This window comes from Leopardus geoffroyi, chromosome A2, assembly GCF_018350155.1.
Source record: "Leopardus geoffroyi isolate Oge1 chromosome A2, O.geoffroyi_Oge1_pat1.0, whole genome shotgun sequence".
NCBI classification, from domain to species: Eukaryota; Metazoa; Chordata; class Mammalia; order Carnivora; family Felidae; genus Leopardus; species Leopardus geoffroyi.
In genome coordinates, this window is record NC_059331.1 from 63,974,756 (window position 1) to 63,994,594 (window position 19,839).

Sequence of the window (19,839 nt, forward strand, 5' to 3'; positions counted from 1 at the left end):
TTCTCTCTCTCTCTCTCTCTCTCTCTCCCCCTCTCTCTCTCTCTCTCTCTTTCTCTCTGCCACTCCCTTGCTCATGCACTTTCTGTCTCTCTCTCAAAGTAAACTTTGGGTGGCTCAGTCGGTGAAGCGTCTAACTTCAGCTCAGGTCATGATCTCACAGTCGGTGGGTTTGAGCCCCGCGTTGGGCTCTGTGCTGACAGCTCGGAGCCTGGAGCCTGCTTGGGATTCTGTGTCTCCCTCTCTCTCTGCCCCTTCCCTGCTCACGCTCTGTCTCTGTCTCTGTCTCTCTCTCTCAAAAAGCAATAAACATTAAAATTTTTTTTTCCCAGGACCGTTGTGCCAGGAGCACTGGCTGTCTTCTGGCTGTTGGGGTTCCCTGCCGGGCAAGGAGGCAGCCTGTGTGCTCTTCAAAAGAGTGTATTTAAATATTTACCATATGTAAAATATGTAAATTGTAGGACTCTTGGAAGCTAGCACAGGATGAGAAGCTGTGACCCCTCTGAATCACTGAGGGGGAGGGCCCGGAGGGTGGGGGCTGGCGTAGCCCGGTCCTTCTCAGAGCCAGGTGGGCAGAGCCTGCGAGACTCAGCTTCCAGAGCAGGACAGACAGACAGGGCAGGACGGCTGACGAGACGGCTCCTCTCCTGCGGCCCGTTGGTGAAGTGCTCCTGCTTGTCCCCTGCTGCCCCGGTGGGATTCTCGTTGTGTTAGCGTGTTTGTGGCACCCAGCGTGTCCCTTGCACGGGGAAGGGTCCCGGTGCCCTGTGTGCTGGGAGGCGACTTAGGGGTCCCGCCTCTGTCAGGAACAGGTCACCTGCTGGGGACAGTTGCCACAGTCGTGTGCTCCTGTTTCGGCTTCTGGAAGTCAAGGGTGTGTCTGCGCCGGGAAGCTTCTCGGGGCTCCGTTTCCCCGGAGGGGACTCCGGTTCCTGAAGGCTGCAAGCTGACTCACAAGGATCTTCCTGCGCACTCTGCTGGGTTGTGCATCGCAGAGCTCATCGCCCGATTACCGAGTGAGAGACTGTGTCCTGAAAACGTCCGGCCGTGGGTCTGGCACATCGGGACTGCTGAGCACAGGAGCCGTCGCTCGCTCCGTCTGTGGGTCGAGGGCCAGATGTACTCCCGCCTCCTCGATTCGATTAAAGCCAGGGAAGGATGACAGGTCCAGGGTATGTGCGACCGTGAAGGGCAGTGTATTCGTAACAGAGGAACGGGCGGACAGAAAGCCAATATTAGGGTAGTTTTTGATCTCCCGGCAATGACCCAACAGTTTGAAGTTAAGAAAAGATGTTCACGCAACCCGATCAAAATAAGAACCCTACCGTGGTAGTTTAACATTTTATAATTGAACACACCCCCAAAACGCTGGCAGCTTTACACTGTAGAAGGAGAAAGGTGGGGACTTTGGACCTGCTGCCTCGTCCCCCTCCCTCTGCACACAGACATTCCTTGGAAAATCGGAAGCATCTGCGGAAGGGAGGGGAGAAAATAGGGGTGGCCCCTGCAGCCGGAGTCTGGAACCCCAGCTCCGGCACAGACTGCCGGATGCGGGAGGGCGTCTCTGGTGTCTGCGCCGTGGCTCTGCGGATGTGAAGGAGACGCAGACGGGCGTCCTCACACGGTGTGACAGGGCTGCTCACACAGGTGCCCTGCGGCCTGAAGGACGGACAGCACGGAGCCTCAGGCGGGTTTTCATCTACTTCGGATGCCAGCCCCTCCTCTCTGATCACAAGTATGGAAGGGCTCAAGGCGTGAGGATCGCCTTCTCTTTCTCTTTCCCCTGCGGCCCCACCTCTTCAGGAAGGTGCTCCCAAATTAGCATCTTCAGGAAGCCTCTGCGAGAAGGGAGGGGGGCTGGGCAGAGAAGCACAGACCTTCCTCCAATTTCAAGGGGGTTTTGTCCCGATAAACTCATCTGAAGTCGAAAACATCATAAGCAGAAGGTGAATACAACACACCCACCGTCCCGGACATGACGGCTGAGCCTGGCCTGCGTTAAACGTGCTGGGAACACCTACACGAGCCTACAGGCGGGTAAACGCTCTTCTCACAAAGCCTATTTTATAATAAGCTGCAGAATGTCTCATGTAACTGGTTGAATGCGGACCTGAAGGTGAGAAGCCGAGCGGCTGTGTGGGCGCAGAAGGGTGGTCAGGGCCTCGGTTGCTGACCCTTGTGACCACGCAGCTGCCTGGGAGCCGCTCAGGTCCTAGCGAGTGTCACCAGCACGGGAAGAGATCTCTGTTCAAGAGAACATGCATGCACGTCACTGTCGTACCATCAGAGAACCTGCATTAAGTCGGAGCCTCTGTGTAAGAAGAGGGGAAACACTTGCAGCCGAGGACACCGTGGTGACCATCCTGTGTGTCCACTGGGAATGGTGGGGGAGTCGGATAACGTGAGACTCTGGACTTTACTGTAAAGGCAGGTGTCTTATGTCCAGGTAAAAAACAAAATAGCGACTCTGTGTTTTCTTTATGTTTCTCCTTGGAAATCCTCTGGAGCTGCTGGGGGGGAAGGGTGGGATGCTGGGGAGAGGTGTGCGTGTCCCGTGGTTCAGAGCAGGGGTGTGATGTGTGGTGTGGGGGGGGGCGTGGAAGGGGAGACCCTGACAGCTTCTCCGATGTGTCGCGGGGGGTGATGGGAGACTTGGTTAGGATGACGTAAGTTTGAGTCTGGTGACTGGGGGCAGGATGGGGACATTAATGGTCCTGGATGAGCTGGGGACTCCTGGCTGGGCCTGCGTTTCTCCTGGATGAGGAGGGAAATCGAGCTCCGGGAGCGGGATCCTGCTTCATCCCAAGTAGGAGAGCTGCGGTTCAGTCCTGGTACTAACCGCCTGCAAGGGAGCGCAGACCCCACTGGGCGGTGGCCTTCAGATACCAGCTACACCCCCAGGGTCCCGGGCCTCCCCTCCCTCTGACCGGCTGGCTGTAACTTTGAGGGGCCCCAGGACCCCATCCGCTCTGACAGGTCACCAGAACGGCTCACGGCATCAGGACGACACTACGTGTACGATTCGTGTTCATGAGAAGCATGCAAATCGTCAGGGCCAGCCTCACGGTCTGGGGCGGACGCACACACACCCCCGTGCCCTCTTCCCTGGAAGCCCCGGAGGTCAGCGAGACCGCCGCGCCAGCCCTCTAGTCATGTGATTTGCTATATGTTTTGAACCTGGCTCCTTGGACAAAATCTATCCTCCAGAACATTATAGACCGAGTTCGTTTCCTTGACTTGTGGCGGTTCTTTAGCTGTCAGAAGGTGCGTCATGCTGTGTTTTGCCCAAGTGTGTGTGTGTGTGTGTGTGTGTGTGTGTGTATCTTCAGGTTCATCGATCCTCCCATATTTCTAGAAGCATCCGCTTCCCAAGCCCTCGTCAGCTAACCGCGTTTCTCTGCATGCTGTCTGATCTAGAAAGCTCTCATTCCTGTGCGCAGCCAGGAGCCACACGAAGCACTGAATACTCTCGCCTCCCACTCCCAGCACCCAGCGGGACACTTGCCGCGTCTGGGAGGGCCCCACAGCTTTGTAAGCCTCTGCACAGCCTGCTGACGGTGTCTGCCCCTGCACAGCATGAGCAGGGCCGCCCTTGAGCTAGAGGGTGTGGGGGCTGGCACGTACTGTGAGGAGGGGTGATGCTAAGCTCAAGGAAAGAGACAGATGGGAGGAAAACAGGTGTTATGGGTCCAGACAGGCAGGGAGGCAAGACCACACAACTCCGTTCAGGACACACGTGTAAATAAATCCAGTGCATGATGAGATCTAGGAAACCGCGCGGCCGGCATTCGGCACACACAGTGGGATCCCCCAGCAGAACATCTGGAAGATAGTAATTTAAAGTCAAAGAAATCATTCTGGAACACTGCACAGTGGGCTTGCTGAACCAGGAGGCTCCACCATTCTTTCTGCTGTGAGAGAAGTTGCTTCGGCCTGTGGCTGAGTCCACGACGGATGGGGAAAAGCTGGCATCACCGGAGGGGGGAGCAGGTGGCCCGTGAATGGAAGTCAGGACTCTTTGGTGGCAAAGCCGTGGGGTGTTTGGAGAACTGTAGCGATTTTCAGTTCTGTACCTTTTAATTTATTTATGTTTACTCCTACCCCTGCGGTGTTTCTGGAAGGATTTAATATGCCTCCGTAAGAGAATGCAAAACACAATAATGGGCTTCATTAAGGGAGCCCAAAGGGAAGAGGAACACAGGCTGCCCAGGAACTGTGCCCGTGGAGGTGGCCCCCATACATGTAGCTGTGGGCATTTGAAACAGCCAATCAGAGGAGGGAAACCGACTGGCTCACGTTGGACAATAAGATGAAACACAAGTCCTTTGCCTCAAGTTCCGGAGTCCTGGGTACCCAACGGGCTGCCATCGGCTGGGGTGGGGAAGGCCGTGTGACGACACAAGCAGCCTTTATGGTAAGATCCTTAAAACTGAGAAGTTGGTGGCGATTTCTCCACGTTGGCTGTTGTCTACACTAACGCACAAGCCCCCGGGAATCGAACGACGAAAAACCGAAGAAGGGGTTCCACGCACGCAGCTGGGCCATTGAGACGGTTCGGTTTTCGCTCTGTCTAGATGTGGCTTGGTCGAGAGGGGAAGTTTTGATTATTGCCCTGGTTCCATCGGATAATCCCCTTGCCTGTTGTAATTTAGTCTTTCTGAATCTGTTCCTCCACCCCCACAAAATGTGGCTAATGTATCATTTCCGCCACAGGGATGCTTAAAAGGATTGGGCCATAAAACGTCAGCCCCGCGCCTGCCGTGCGAGGCACGTCCTGAACGTGCTGGTTGTTTCTGACAACAGGATTGCAGGGTTCCTGCACTGGCCAGGATGCACAGTGCATTTGCCCTTCTGGGTCCCCGTGGGTCACGCCTGGACCGAGTGGACAGGAGGTGCCTCACGGGCACGGGGTCTGCTCACCGTGCGGGCAGAGGGCTCACCTCTCCATTTTTCCTTCACAGGAGTGACTCTGTACAGCCACCCGTACGGAGGGGCCTTGCTGAACGAGGACAAGATGTGAGTCTCGGGACCACTGGGTGAGGGCGGAACAGAGTCTTTGGGTGGCTCCAGGGTGCCGGCCTGCTGCATTTGTCCAGAGTGGTGCTGGCTTGGGCGCTTCTTTGCAAAGTGGAGAGAAAATGAGTGTTAAGGGAATGTGCACTGACTGAGTTTAAAACATGAGCTTATCCTACACCCCAGTTTTTCTAAGTCAAAATTGTCTAAGGGAGTGAACTTCCCGAAGTTCAGGGGCCCCACATCTTCCAGACACTTTTTTGGGGTAGAATGGCTTTTTTTAAAAAAAGATTTTGTTTTTTTAAGTCCTTTCTACCCACAATGTGGGGCTCGAACTCACAACCCCGTGATCAAGGCTCACATGCTCCACTGACTGAGCCAGCCAAGCACTTGGGGTACAGTCTTTTTTTAAAAAATGTTTTTAGAGTTTATTTATTTTTGAGAGAGAGAGAGAGAGACAGAGAGACAGAGAGACAGAGAGGGAGAGAGAGAGAATATGAGTGGGGAAGGGGCAGAGAAGGAGACACAGAATCCGAAGTAGGCTCCAGGCTCTGAGCTGTCAGCACAAAGCCCGACGCGGGGCTCGAACTCACGAACCTCGAGATCATGACCTGAGCTGAAGTCGGATGTTCAGCCATTGAAACACCCAGGCGCCCCACTTGGGGCAAGTCTTAAACACGGTGTTCGTGTAGTGAGCGTAGTGAGGCCTTCTGGAGAGTTCCCCATGCCAGACTTTGCTCACAGACACATGGAGTCATGGGTGGTGATAAAGCCGCTCATCTCCCCGTTCAGAGCGAAGTGTTAGTTCCCGTTCCCTCCTAGAAGCTGGGATGCTTCTTCCGTCTTCTCCTTTCCTCTCTCCCTTCCCCGTGGTGCACCTGACACCGGCCACAAGTGTAGCTGTGGGCTCGTTGGGTGAGAGAAGATGCCACACAGTGGACACTTTGCAATGAGCCGTGTCTTTCCATCGGCCACCTGTGTGCGCTGATTGTGGCTAGGGAGGGGTCAGTCCGGTTAAAAAATGACCAAGAAAGTACACTGTGTGTGTTATCACAATTATTACTACACCTCTCTCTGTTACAAAATTGTTTTGATATTTTGAGAGACAAAATTCAGAGATGGGCCAGCCACCTGTGGATCCACAGCTAATGCCCCCTCCCCGTCCCTGCAGGTGTCCCAGCATACAGATGCATGTGGTTCTGGCGTGGCCAGAGGCCACGGCTCCCCGTGGATGCCACGCTGCGGAAGTTTATCATTTTAGTCTAGAGTGAACTCCGAGATGGGCAGACTCTGAAATGTCCCCTCACTTTGCACCCCTCAGTTGTGCCTTCTAGCAGCTGGGAGCATCGCCCACACCTCCTCAAAGGGCCGTTGAGGGGACTCAGGGGCAGAGTCCTTGCCCTTAGCCAGCGTGCCCTGTGCCCCCTAACTTCCTGATTAGTGGTTTTCAGTGCTCTCTCCCTCATCACTGGTCACCAAGGGAAAGAAGACGCGTGCCCTTCCTGTGACCCTGATGAGCTGTTGTGTTGTGCCCGCAGCATGGAGAGCATCCGTCAGTGTGGCGTCGCCCTCTGCATCGTGCTGGGCTTCTCCATCCTGTCGGCGTCCATCGGTAGCTCCGTGGTGAGGGACAGGGTGACCGGAGCCAAGAGGCTGCAGCACATAAGTGGCCTCGGCTACAGGACGTACTGGCTCGCTAACTTCCTGTATGACATGGTAGGAACTGGGAACGGCGTGCTGCGTGCCTGTATGCCAGGGCTGTGTGCGTGTGTTAAGAGACCCCCGCCGCAGACTGTCCACAGAAGAATGGGTCATTGCGTTGGTAAGAGCGGTTCAGGTCCAGTGTCCATCTGTCATCTGGGGCGGATGGCTTCCTGAGAAGGAGGACCAACCAGCCACACACACGGGAGCTCTGGGAACTCACGGACCTGCCCGCGAATGCAGAGTCTCCTACCGGGAAGATGAGACCATAATCCTCTGTGATGTGCTCTTTTCAAGGGGCCGGAAGGGGAGGTGATAAAAAGCTTTAGAACTGACCCACCGTCCACATGCACGTGACCCCCACCCCCCACCCCGACCACAGCCTGATGTGTTCTCCAGGTGTTCCGCCCTCCAGGTCACTGTCTTCCGTCCGGAGGACAGCACTGGTGCCCTTTGTCCCCCAGGCCTGCAGGCATTGATCTGGATTCAAGGTCCTCCTCGTAGGAAAGCAATAGCTTGTCCTCGTGACCGCAGCTTTCCCAGGGGAGGAGGAGTAGGCGTCCCGGGAGAGAGGAGCGTGCAAGGTGGGGGCGGGTGTCTCCCGGACCCCAGCAGTCCTTCTCCCCCTTTCTGCAGCCCTTACCTGATTATCCCCTTGTCCCTGCCGCTCAGTGTGTTTCTGCCCTGCGATGCCTGCCTTGGGGCTCAAGGGCAGGGAGGAGGGCTTTCTTCCTGGGTGACTGTGCCCCATCTTCATCCGATTGTTTCCTGCCTGTTACATGGATTAAATCGCTCATTTAGTGGGTAGTTAGGCGTCCTCACCGGGGCAGGGAGTGTCCGTGGTGCTGGGGATAAAGCCGTGACCAAGGCAGAGAAGTTCTCCGCCCCCTTGGAGACTGTATTCTCACCAGGGGAAGCAGGAAACAGACCGACACACAAGATCCGGGTGGCTTGGGACTAGAGTTATTGAGAGGGTGACTTAGATCAGGAGGCTGGGGAAGGACTCTCGGGGGGACAGCGTGGGAGCTGAGCTCTGAGAGGGAGGAGGCAGCCCTGTAGATAGTGTGAGAAAAGGCTCTGGGAGGGGCTCCAGGAGGAGAGCAGGAGGCGTGTGGCCCTTCCTGGGCCACCCTGATCAGTGTGGGGGCCCCCGGGAGGGGTCTGTAAGGTGGCCTCTGCCTTACTGTCCTCGAGTCCAGGTGTGGGAAGAGGTCACGTGTCCTGGAAGGTGTCTGGGTTCCCGGACCCGTCCCAAGGGGGGCGGGGGGCAGTGGCTGCAGTAGTTTCCCGCAGACCCCCGACGGGCGGTCTGTCCGTCCAGGTGCTGGAGCCTGAAGTCTGAGATCCAGGCGTGGTCGGGCCAGCTCCTCCCAAGGCGTCTGTCCCGGGCGCGTGGGTGGTGCTCCCTCCCCGTGTCCTACGTGGTCATCCCTCCGTGTGTCCTGTTCTTATAAGGACACCAGTCATGTCAGATCAGGGTGGCTGCAGGGACCTCCTGTACCTTCGTTGCCCCTTTCGAGGCACGTCTTTGGATACAGTGCCTTCCGGAGGTCCCAGGGCTTCAGCATATGCGTGGGGGGTGGGGACACAGTCCCGCCGGGACTGTGACTCCTGGGGGCGAACCCCACTTTACAGACCGTTTGAGACGCCACCCCCTTTTTCTTTTTTCCCCAGATCTTTTACCTGGTTTCCGTGGGCCTGTGCGTCACCGTCATTGCCGCCTTCCAGCTGACGGCATTCACGTTCCGCAAGAACTTGGCAGCCACGGCCCTCCTGCTGGGGCTTTTCGGGTATGTGACGAGAGACGCGGCTGCAGAATTATGGTTTGTTTTCCGGAAGAGAAAGCCCCCTGGGATGGCTTGCAACCCGCTGTTGGCTTCATGATTTTCTCTCTTTTCAAGCAATCACGGTGCTTCCGGTGGGGACACACGGCAGAGGGACTGGAGCAGGGGGAGGAGCGCCCTGTGGGCCGCCCGGCTGGGACGGGGGTGGCATGGGCTGTCGCCGCACGGCCCCCCAGCCGTCGGCCACGCTCGGGCGGTTGGAAGTGGATTCTCGGTTACTCTCGCTCTGACATTCATCTGGAGCTCAGACGCAGAATCCACTTAGCTCCAAAATTGCCTTTCACAGGAGCGTCTCCCACGAAGCCTCCCGTCTGGCACGTTTTTTCCTCTCCCGCGATGTTAGCGGTCTGGAAATGTGCTGCCTACCTACATCACTTTTCTCAGAGGAAAAGCAGCAAAAGCGGAAAAGTCACTTGACAGATTTCTCATTTTCTTTTTAAACTTTATTCATTTTGAGAGAGAGAGAGAGAGAGAGAGAGCATGTGCAGGGGGAGGGGCAGAGAGAGAGGAAGAGAGAGAGAACCCCAAGCAGGCTCTGTGCTGTCAGCACAGAGCCCCATGCGGGACTCGATCCCATGAGCCGTGAGACCACGACCTGAGCCGAAACCGCGAGCCGGACACTTAACCGACTGAGCCACCCAGGCGCCCCCGGACCGTTCCTTTTTATCTTTATCCAGGATCTTTGCTAGGGCTCCCCAAATTATACCCGCCTAGTATCAAGAATATCTAATCATGTCTCTTCTTACACATTGGGCATGTGTCCAGATCTGGGCTGAGCACGTGAGAGCTCCTTGCTGAGAGCAGGGAAAGTGATGAGCACGCTAATTCATTATAATTCGAGCCTAATGATTTGTGAAGACAACGCATTCTGCTTTATTTCCGCCCAAGATGACAAGTAAAATGAGTTTACACACATCACAGTCGGGCCCAAAGCATTTATTTGGGGGACAGAGTTCATTGTCAACAAGGATACGTCATTGTTAGCTGACTGGATGATGGATAGCTGGCTGGGAGAGAGAGAGAGAGAGACAGACAGGACAGACAGACAGACCTTTCTGGGAAGATTGATATGGCCACTCACTAACTCTGTGGCCTTGGGAGGAGTAATTAATCACTCCCTCTACACCTCGTCTTCTTCGGTGTAGAGCTTCAGTTCTGTGCCGGGAAGAGTAGACAGTTGATAGAAAGCTCACAGTGGGTGGCAAGAGGCCCCAGTTAATGAATTTTGGGCCCATTGTCCCAGCGAGAACCGTGCTAGTATTGGGAGGCAGTTTCGTTGTCAGGCGTAAAAGTGCTGACGGAACCTCCTGTTTGCTGTAGTCTGTGGGAAATTCGGGTTCCTGGATATAAAAGCTTAGTACGGGGATTCCCGCTTCTCTGGGGATGGTCTGATTTCAGTGCATCGATCCCGTTGAGCGGGTGGTGTCGTCGTGGGTCCTGACGGTGTGGTTAAACAGACCTCGCTGTACCTTACTCTCGAGCTTCAGGAAGGCGGAGCTCGTGGGGTTTAAGGTAACAGACAAGATCAAACGGTTAGAAATTCCTGAGAAACGTGGAGGAGTGGTCGCGGAGTTTGTTTCTCTCGTGAGCGCCTTTGCCAGCCTGGGAGGAGCCCTGACCAGTCACCGCACGTGCAGCCACGGCATTTTCCTGGGAACTGGGGGACGCTCCCAGGTCCTTACCACACATCCCGGGCCAGCCGGGGTGCTGCCGCTCGGGTGAAGGATCCAGGACTCGGACGGGGGTGTCTGTAAAGGTAGCAGGCGGGGTCGGAGGCCAGGGGACCCCGGGGGAGAAGGACTCCGGGGAGGCCGGCTGGGATCTTGAGGCAACATCCCCGGGGCCGCAGGTTTCCTTGTCATTTACACGGGGTTCTTTCTTTGCCGGGGCCCAGGTGGGCAGGGGTGTCCGCTCACCCCTGTCCGGGGAGGGAGGCGTGGAAAGCTGGAGCTGGGAGTCGGGAAGGCTGGGCCCCAGAGTGCCCTGCGGCCTGAGGACGTGGCAGGTGTTAAAAGGGGCTTGGAATTACATGGGGTTTGGAATCTGAAGAAATTAGGGGTCAGGTACGTACACAGAGTCTCAAAGAGACACAGAAGAAAATACCCAGTGACAATTGTCTTGTTTTCTTCCTTCCGGCTCTGTCTAGCCAGGAAAACGTGGCATTTAATCTGGAGGGTGAGAATTAGCAGCAAAACGAGGCAAGGAATGCCAGAAAGGGAATCTAGTATCTGTGAACAGTGGAAACTGTAAGAACATATTTGGTGCATGTTTCGCGCTAATGGATTGTGAAGACAGGCCACGGGGGCCTGTTCCACGTCTTGGAAAATTCACGCGGTGTGGATGAGAGGCTGGCTTTCCCAGGGAGGAAAACCCCATAAATTCCACAGTAAGCGTGAGCAGCAGACCCCTGCCCAGCAAATGCTAAAGCCATTAAAATGATATAATATTGTATTTAATAAAAGAGTAGAGATTGGCACAAGCCACTGTAGATTTCACCAAAAGATAAATTAGGCTCTAGAAGCCTATTTAACTTCTAAAAATTTTTTTTAATGTTGATTTATTTTTGAGAAAGAGAGAGAGTGTGAGTCAGGGAGGGGCAGTGAGAGAGGGAAACACAGAATCCGAAGCAGGCTCCAGGCTCCGAGCTGTCAGCACAGAATCCAACACGGGGCTCGAACCCATAGACAGTGAGATCATGACCTGAGTTGAAGTCAGACACTTAACCGACTGAGCCACCCTGGCGCCTCTCTTCTGCCCATTTTTTTTTTTTAAATTTTTAATGTTTATTTTTGAGAAGAGAGACAGAGCACAAGTGGGGGAGGGGCAGAGAGCGAGGGAGACACAGAATCTGAAGCAGGCTCCAGGCTTCGAGCTGTCAGCACAGAGCCTGATGCAGGGCTCGAACTCACAAGCCATGGGATCATGACCTGAGCCAAAGTCGGATGCTTAACTGACTGAGCCACCCAAGTGTCTGTATTTACCTTTTTTTTTTTAAAAAAGAAGAAAAAAGACAGAGATCCTGGAGCTGCAGAGATGTTTATGTGAACCAAGTATTTGAAAGGTAACTAATGAACGTGTAGGAAAAAAACCCGGATAAGCAAAGTGATGGGTGCACAGCTGGCCGGAAACCACACCCCAAGACTGTTTGCTAGCATAGCAATAGTGAGTCTGGTAGCGACTCTGGTGGCCTTGTGTGTGTAAGTCTGTGCCTTTGTCTCTGATTTCTTTTTTGCTTCAATAACACTTTGATCTCCTTGTCACATATTTAAATGACATAACCTGGTGTGGAAACTTCATGTAATGAGTACGGTCTCAAATGGGGCAGGAACCAGTGGAAGAGTATTAACTGATCAGTCCCTCAGTTTCTTCTTTGAGTTTATTTATTTTTGAGAGAAAGAGAGACTGCAAGCAGGGGAGGGGCAGAGAGAGAGGGAGACACAGCATCCGAAGCCGGCTCCAGGCTCTGTGCTGACAGCAGAGATCCTGACGCGGGGCTCGAACCCACGAACCGCGAGATCATGACCTGAGCCGAAGTCTGCCGCTTAACCACCTGAGCCGCCCAGGCGCCCAGTCCCTCACGTTCTGATGGGGGCGCTGGGCTTCCCGGTGGGATCTCGAGGCAGCGATGTTCCTGGATTGTGCTCCCGAGGATGACACACTGGCCTGCTGCACCTTGTGCCGGCCGCGTCCCGTCAGATGCCCCGTGAGGTGTTGCTACCCCAACGCCCCCAAACCCCAGTCGCACATTTGTCGGAGAGACTTGGCTGGATGCCGTGTCCTATGAGGAGCAGGAAGGGCCTGGTCTTTTGTTGCAGAGGCGTGAGAGGACCGACGTGTTCACCTTCAGCTACTTAGAGAGCTGTCCTGTGGAAAAGGAATGCGACTTGTCACTGTTGCAGAATCTGGCGTTTGGATCAGGAGTTTTTAAAGAGATTTTCGGTTCACTCATAAGAGGGAATTTTATAGCAGTTATTTACAGCTGCCCTGAGATTTAACTCACAGATTGTTAATAACACTTACGTTTCCATTATAAAAATCATTTTGGGGGTGCCCGGGTGGCTCAGTTGGTTGAGTAACCGACTCTTGATTTCGGCTCAGGTCATGGTCCTTGGGTCGTGAGATCGAGCCCATGTTGGGGCTTATACGCTGAGCACAGAGCCTACTTCAGATTCTGTGTCTTCCTCTCTGTCTGCTGCTGCCCCGCACTCGCTTGCTCTCTCTCTCAAAAATAAACTTAAAAAAAGTTTTTAAATAAAATAAAATGAGAAAACACCAAACTTCTAAAAACCACAGTCCTCTGAAACCTCACGTCATCAAAAATATTGTCAAGAGAGGGGTGCCTGGGTGGCTTGGTAGGTTAAGCGTCCGACTTCAGCTCAGGTCATGATCTCACAGTTCATGAGTTCGAGTCGCGTGTCAGGCTCTGTGCTGACCGCTCAGAGCCTGGAGCCTGTTTCCGATTCTGTGTCTTCCTCTCTCTCTGCCCCTCCCCTGTTCATGCTCTGTCTCTCTCTCAAAAATAAACGTTAAAAAAAAAATTAAAAAAAAATTTTGTCAAGAGAAAGCTTGACCAGGGTGCCTGGGTGGCTCAGTCAGTTAAGCATCTAACTCTTGATTTCAGGTCAGGTCATGATCTCACAGTCGTGGGATTGAGCCCCACGTCAGGCTGTGCGCTGACAGCGTGGAGCCTGCTTGGGATTCTCTCTCTCTCTCTCTCTCTCTCTCTCTCTCTCTCTCTCTCTCCCCCCCGCCCCTCCCCCACCCACGCTCTCTTTCTCTCTAAAATAAATTAAAAAAAGAAAAAAAAACCCCACATTGGATACTATTGTTTCATGTGCTTGTCAAGGCAGGTGCCTGAGGGAGCACAGCACTTGAGCTATGCCCCAGAAGGGACAGTCTGGGTGTTGTGGTGTTGTGGGAACGGGCTGTTTGATTTCTGTCTCTGCTGCTTTGCTTCGTAGGTAGGTGTTGACAGTTCAAAGCACCAAGGTGTCCTGACCTACCTCTTGGGTAGCTAATTTAACTTAATTATTTACTCATAATTTGATTCCTCGGCACAGCAGCTGTTTAAGAACACTTGCTTAAAAGCGTTCACTTGCACTTTGCACATTCTGGAATAATTTCCATCGTTGCCCAAATTCTGAGGCAGATTTTCGTGGCGAGAAGCTGCTGGAACTGTGTATGACTTTATGTATGCTATTATATTTATTATAGTTTCTGGGATATGAGCATGGGTCCTTTGACCCAAGGAAGGGCTCATTCTGATGCCACGGATTCCTATGGAAAAGGAATTAATAGCCCCCTCGGTGGGTGGGGCCTGGCTCTCACCATCTGGGGGGTCTTAGACTCTCCAGAGCTACTTAACAGATTAAGGAAACCCCGGGCATTCACAAGGCACTTGAGTATTTCAGGCGAAGCCGCTAAATCACGCTAAGAAAATGGTGACACATTTGCCTCAACCGTGTAAAGAGCACGTGGGGACGTGGGAGAAAGGTTGGGTTTATTTTATCATTATTTTTTAAACTATTTTTTTCTAATATTTATTTATTTTTGAGAGAGAGAGAGAGAGAGGGAGCAGGGGAGGGGCAGAGAGAGAGGGAGACACAGAATCCGAAGCAGGCTCCAGGCTCCGAGCTGTCAGCACAGAGCCCGACGTGGGGCTTGAACTCACGAACCGTGGGATCATGACCTGAGTCGAAGTCGGACGCCCAACCGACTGAGCCACCCAGGCGCCCCTAAACAGGAACCATTTGTGCTTTACTGGTGAGGATCGGAGCAAAGAAGCAAGACCCAGGCTCGCCCCTTTGAGGGAGGGGCGTGGGGACGTCCGCAGACTTCCTCCAGGTCGGGGAGGCCCGGGTGCAGGTGCACGTGCGGCCCAGGGGTTGACCCTACCCAGTGTTGCTGCCGTTATACCCAGTGCTCCCTGGAGCCTCGCAAGTGTGCTGTGTGTTCAGGGAGGTTTGTTGTCAAAACCATAATGTGTGTCTCTGTTCACCGAGTGAGAAGCCACCAGGCCAACCAAAGTCTATGCTTCCGTCTTGTCACGGGAAAACACACATGATTTTTCCCTTTATTCCTTAGATATGCGACTCTCCCATGGATGTATCTGATGTCCAGAATCTTCTCCAGCTCGGACGTGGCGTTCATCTCCTACGTGTCCCTGAACTTCATCTTTGGGCTCTGCACCTTGCTGATGACCATCATGCCCAGGCTGCTGGCCATCATCTCCAAAGCTCAGGTCAGTGGGCGCCAGCCTCACTGCCCGGGGCACCCCGAGGACGCGCGTGTTGGCCCCTGCCCCTGCCGTTGGTTTTCCAGCTGGAAGGAAAGGACGACGTGCCAGTGTGCACTGTCTTTTTTTTTTTTTTTTTTTTTTAGTTTTTTTTCAACGTTTATTTATTTTTGGGACAGAGAGAGACAGAGCATGAACGGGGGAGGGGCAGAGAGAGGGAGACACAGAATCGGAAACAGGCTCCAGGCTCTGAGCCATCAGCCCAGAGCCCGACGCGGGGCTCGAACTCACGGACCGCGAGATCGTGACCTGGCTGAAGTCGGACGCTTAACCGACTGCGCCACCCATGCGCCCCATTGTGTGCACTGTCTTTAACCACCGGGAAGAGAGACCGACCCTGATTAACCCAAACCCGTGCGCCATTAGGAAATCCGTGCTCAGGCCTGGCGAGAACTGACCCAAAACACACAGTTTGTGCTGCTGCGTTAGCGAGGGCAGGCCCATGTTTGCCGCAGTGTCTCCGTTTGTTGATGAATTACTGATAGGTGCTTGCAAGGGCGAATGAAGGCATGAAACGTGTCCCGTCCAAATGTGTCAGGAATAAGGGTCAGGCGCTCCTCTCTGGGCGGTCACATGCTTGCTATGGGTTGGGAACACTGCCGTGACTCACCATGCTCTGCGACCGCAGGAGGGCTGGACCAGGCGGTGGATCTGCCCCCTTCCCTGTGAGCCCCGGAACATCCCTGGTTTGGTCACTTTCCGAGTGTGCCCTGAGAAGGGCCTCCATTTCCCCCTGTGTGACAGTGAGAGGATGCGTCTCGAAGCCTCTCTCCCCCAGGTGCTCACATTAGTGAGTCACTTTTTGGGTCCCATCCATCCGTCAAGCTGGATCTGGTGGCGTCCCGGTCATGCACCTGCCGCCTGTCTCCTCCCCTTGAGCCGGCCTGGGTCTTGTCTGCTTTACCCCGCCTCGGTCTCCCCTGCACTTCCCCTGCGGACGGATGTCAGTTTGCACTTAGTTGTGTCGTTTTCTTCCCTGCTTTCTGCTCCCAGCATCCTCCACCGTCCCTTCTGACTCCCTGCTGTCTGCCTGGACTCGGATTCCTTAGGTGTCCGGGTGTGTGATGGGCCGAGAAGTTGGTCCAGAAAGGGCTCACCCTCCAGTGCTGCTGGCCTGTCTCAAGCGAGTCGGGGACGGATGCCTGCCTCATCGGGGCAGGCTCATGTCCTCGGGCCTGGGCTCGTGGAGACCCTCGATGTTCCAGGGGTGGCTAATACTGTCTCCTGGTGTTCTGCCCCACGTTGGCATGGAAGCACCAAGTACGGAAACAGTCGCTGTGCATTCAATGGAGGAAGTGATCTGTTTGGGGCAGTTTTGCAGATCAGGTGTTGATGCTGATCTATACTAATGTGTAGCCTTTGTGTACAAAACCCTAATACAACGATCGGGCTTTAGCTAGAGGAGGACACTGAAGGTAGAGGAAATAGTACACACTTTCCCTCCCAGCCCGCCGGCTGTCTGCCAGGACCCGGGCCTCGTGGGGGTCCTCAGGAGCTGTCAGGTGGGAAAGAAAGTGGCCTCGGGAGACACTCCTGCTGGTGGGAAGGGTGGACCCTAGGGGACAGGATCAAACGAAGAAAGGGGAGGAGGCGAGATCATCTGGACCCAGAGAGGAAACGAGTCGGGAGCCTTTGTGTCCGTGACCTTCCAGCACAGAGGTCAGCTCCAGTTACAAACAGCATCGCTGATCTGGAGAGAGATCAGTGCGCAACAGGTTGCTTGCAAGGCAGTGGGCCACGCTCGATCGTTAACAAATAGTAAGAGAGATCTTACTGTGTTGCCAAGGTCGTTCGTTCCCTTTGCGCTCTATTTGGATATTATTTACTTAAGAAAACCAACATCATAAAGGGGTGATTTCAAATACTCACTTGTAAGCATCAGAGCAATACATATGTCCTTATAGAATCAATCAGAGCTGACTGGGTTCTCAGATCGTCCTTACGAGGCAGTGAACCAGGTTGTATTAACCACCGTGCCTCTAAACTGTGATGTTAATCGGGGTGTTGTAATTTTTACCAAATCACAGTTTTTAAGCTGATTTTTTTTTTTTTTTAATTTTAAATGGGTTTTCAGTTTTGAGAGAGAGAGGGAGAGAGTGAAGGAGGGGCAGAGAGACAGGGAGGCACAGAATCCGAAGCAGGCTCCAGGCTCCGAGCTGTCAGCACAGAGCCCGACACGGGGCTCGAACTCACCAACTGTGAGATCATGACCTGAGCCGAAGTCGGACCCTTAACTGACCGAGCCCCCCAGGTGCCCCGAGCTGACCTCTATAGAAAATGCCTTTTGAGTCTAACTCACGATCTCAAACAGCTTCCTTTCCCGCTGAGGAGAATCTCTGTGTTTCGGAGGAGGGAGGTCAGCGGAGGAAAAACTCAGAGTTTCAGTAACTTATTTCTTTGCACACTCCATCAGTTTGCAGTTACCTTAAATAAGACACGTATGGATTGTTATTCCCTGAATTTGGACAGCTGTCTCCCGTTGTATATGTGGCTTATCTGTCAGTTCAGTTCAGCGTCTGTGTACCACCAACAGCTTTGTTCTTGTTGGCACAACTGTGAATTCCTTAAGGCAGATGTGAAGTCCTCATCGTTAATGTGTGGCTTCCCTGGGGTCCCTGGGAGGCTCAGCTGGTTGAGCGTCCAACTTCGACTCAGGTCATGATCTCACGGTTGGTGAGTTCGAGTCCCATGTCGGGCTCTGTGCTGACAATGCAGTGACTCTCTTTCTCTCCCTCTCTCCCTGTCCCTCTGTCTCTCTCTCAAAATAAATAAATAAACTTAATTATTTTTTTTTAAAAATATGAGGCTTCCTTAGTTACCAGTTCCTGATTCAGAAACTGTAGTATTTTACTGTTTCTACATTATAACCAGTGAGAGAAAATCCTTTCATGTGGTACATTGTTTGATTCAGGGACACAGTTTTTTTTTTTTTTTTTTTTTTTTTTTTTTTAAATTTTTTTTTTTCAATGTTTATTTATTTTTGGGACAGAGAGAGACAGAGCATGAACAGGGGAGGGTCAGAGAGAGAGGGAGACACAGAATCGGAAACAGGCTCCAGGCTCTGAGCCATCAACCCAGAGCCTGACGCGGGGCTCGAACTCACAGACCGCGAGATCGTGACCTGGCTGAAGTCAGACGCTTAACCGACTACGCCACCCAGGCGCCCCAGGGACACAGTTTTATGAAAACTGGGATGAATAAGTCCCAGTAGGACTGGTTGAAATCTATAAGGAGTGGTAGGCAGTCAAGACAAGAGCTAAGGGACAAGTAGATGAAGCTTTCATGACTTTCCCGTGTCTGTATGCAAAAGACAATAAGCCGTAATGAAACAATTCATGCCCCTTTCTTGAATTTTCTGTTGCTCCCAAATGACATAATTTAAAAAATATTTTTTTAATCTTTATTAATTTTTTGAGAGATAGAGACAGAGCATGAGTAGGGGAGGGGCAGAGAGAGGGAGACACAGGATCCGAAGAGGCTCCAGGCTCTGAGCTGTCAGCACAGAGCCTGACACGGGGCTCGAACTCACGAACTGTGAGATCATGACCTGAGCCGAAGTCAGATGCTCAACCGACTGAGCCACTCAGGCGCCCCACCAAATCACATTATTTAAGACTACATTTATACAAGTCCGGCTGTCAGTTTTCATCGTAAGGGAAAACTGGACATTGTCCAGGATGAAATAGACAATTGACGATTTTGTAAACTTTAATGGTGATACGGTATGCCCCCTGCTGTGTATTATAGTGTATACAGTATGATGACTTTGCACCCTTATAAAATATTACTGTTCAGATCAGTTTTTGAATTTGACCATAAAGAGACAGTGACATTGAACCCATAATTCTTGAGCCTTAATTCTTCAACGTTTATTTATTTTTGGGACAGAGAGAGACAGAGCATGAACGGGGGAGGGGCAGAGAGAGAGGGAGACACAGAATCGGAAACAGGCTCCAGGCTCTGAGCCATCAGCCCAGAGCCTGACGCGGGCTCGAACTCACGGACCGCGAGATTGTGACCTGGCTGAAGTCGGACGCCCAACCGACTGCGCCACCCAGGCGCCCCGAGCCTTAATTCTTGATTGTGTTTCCATAGCTTTGTCTGGCAGGCGGTTAATGTGGTCTTCCTGGGTTACGTGCTTAGCTACCCCCGTCTTTAAAAGTCAGCTGAAAAGACCACTTTGCAGTGAATTTTCTCAAGGCTACATTCCTTGGTGGAGAGATTTTATGCTTCGGGCCAGAAAGATCAGGGTCAAATCCTGGGCCTACCACGATGTGGCTTAAACACATTCATCAGCCCCTTGAGCACGTTTCCTCAGTGGTAACTGGGTCTACCAGTCAGGACTTTGTACGCTTATGGAGGGAATGGACTGCAGTGATGTTCCATCAAGCTTCCAGTACGTGGTACTTACCAGGAAGTCCTAATGGACGATGATTAACACTCTGACAATTCTAACCTCAATTATGGAATAGAGCTCACATTCATAAGATACCACCGGGTAAGAAAAATAGTAAATTTTATGGCAGATACATACATTTATATGTATACATTTAAAAAAATTTTTTTAATGTTTATTTTTGAGAGACAGAGACAGAGCGTGAGCAGGGGAGGGGCAGAGAGAGAGGGAGACACAGAATCCGAAGCAGGCTCCAGGCTTTGAGCTGTCAGCACAGAACTCGACACGGGGGCTCAAACCCACGAACCACGAGATGACCTGAGCTGAAGTCGGCCGCTTAACCGACTGAGCCACCCAGGTGCCCCCATATGTATACATTTAATTTGAAAATGGTATTGTTCAAGTATGCAGCCTGTCCTATGTTGTTTTTTCTTTTCTTTGCAATCATCTATGTGATGTTTCCTTCTGTTCTCTTATTCATCCTTGTCCTTGAAACAACACTTAAGAAAGACAACTATATGTATATATTAGAGTTTTTACTTATTTGTTTTGAGAGAGACAGAGACAACACGAGTCGGGGAGGGGCAGAGAGA

General features: G+C 52.8%; 1 protein-coding gene across 1 annotated transcript in view; it reads left to right on the forward strand.

The window, feature by feature from the left end:
- The window catches only part of ABCA13 (ATP binding cassette subfamily A member 13), a 402,236-nt gene that overhangs the window by 283,258 nt on the left and 99,139 nt on the right, over positions 1-19,839 (forward strand). The window contains exons 49-52 of the mRNA XM_045494253.1: positions 4,959-5,013; positions 6,549-6,726; positions 8,386-8,501; positions 14,640-14,796. Coding sequence (XP_045350209.1) covers positions 4,959-5,013; positions 6,549-6,726; positions 8,386-8,501; positions 14,640-14,796 — 506 coding nt within the window. The remainder of the gene's footprint in view (positions 1-4,958; positions 5,014-6,548; positions 6,727-8,385; positions 8,502-14,639; positions 14,797-19,839) is intronic.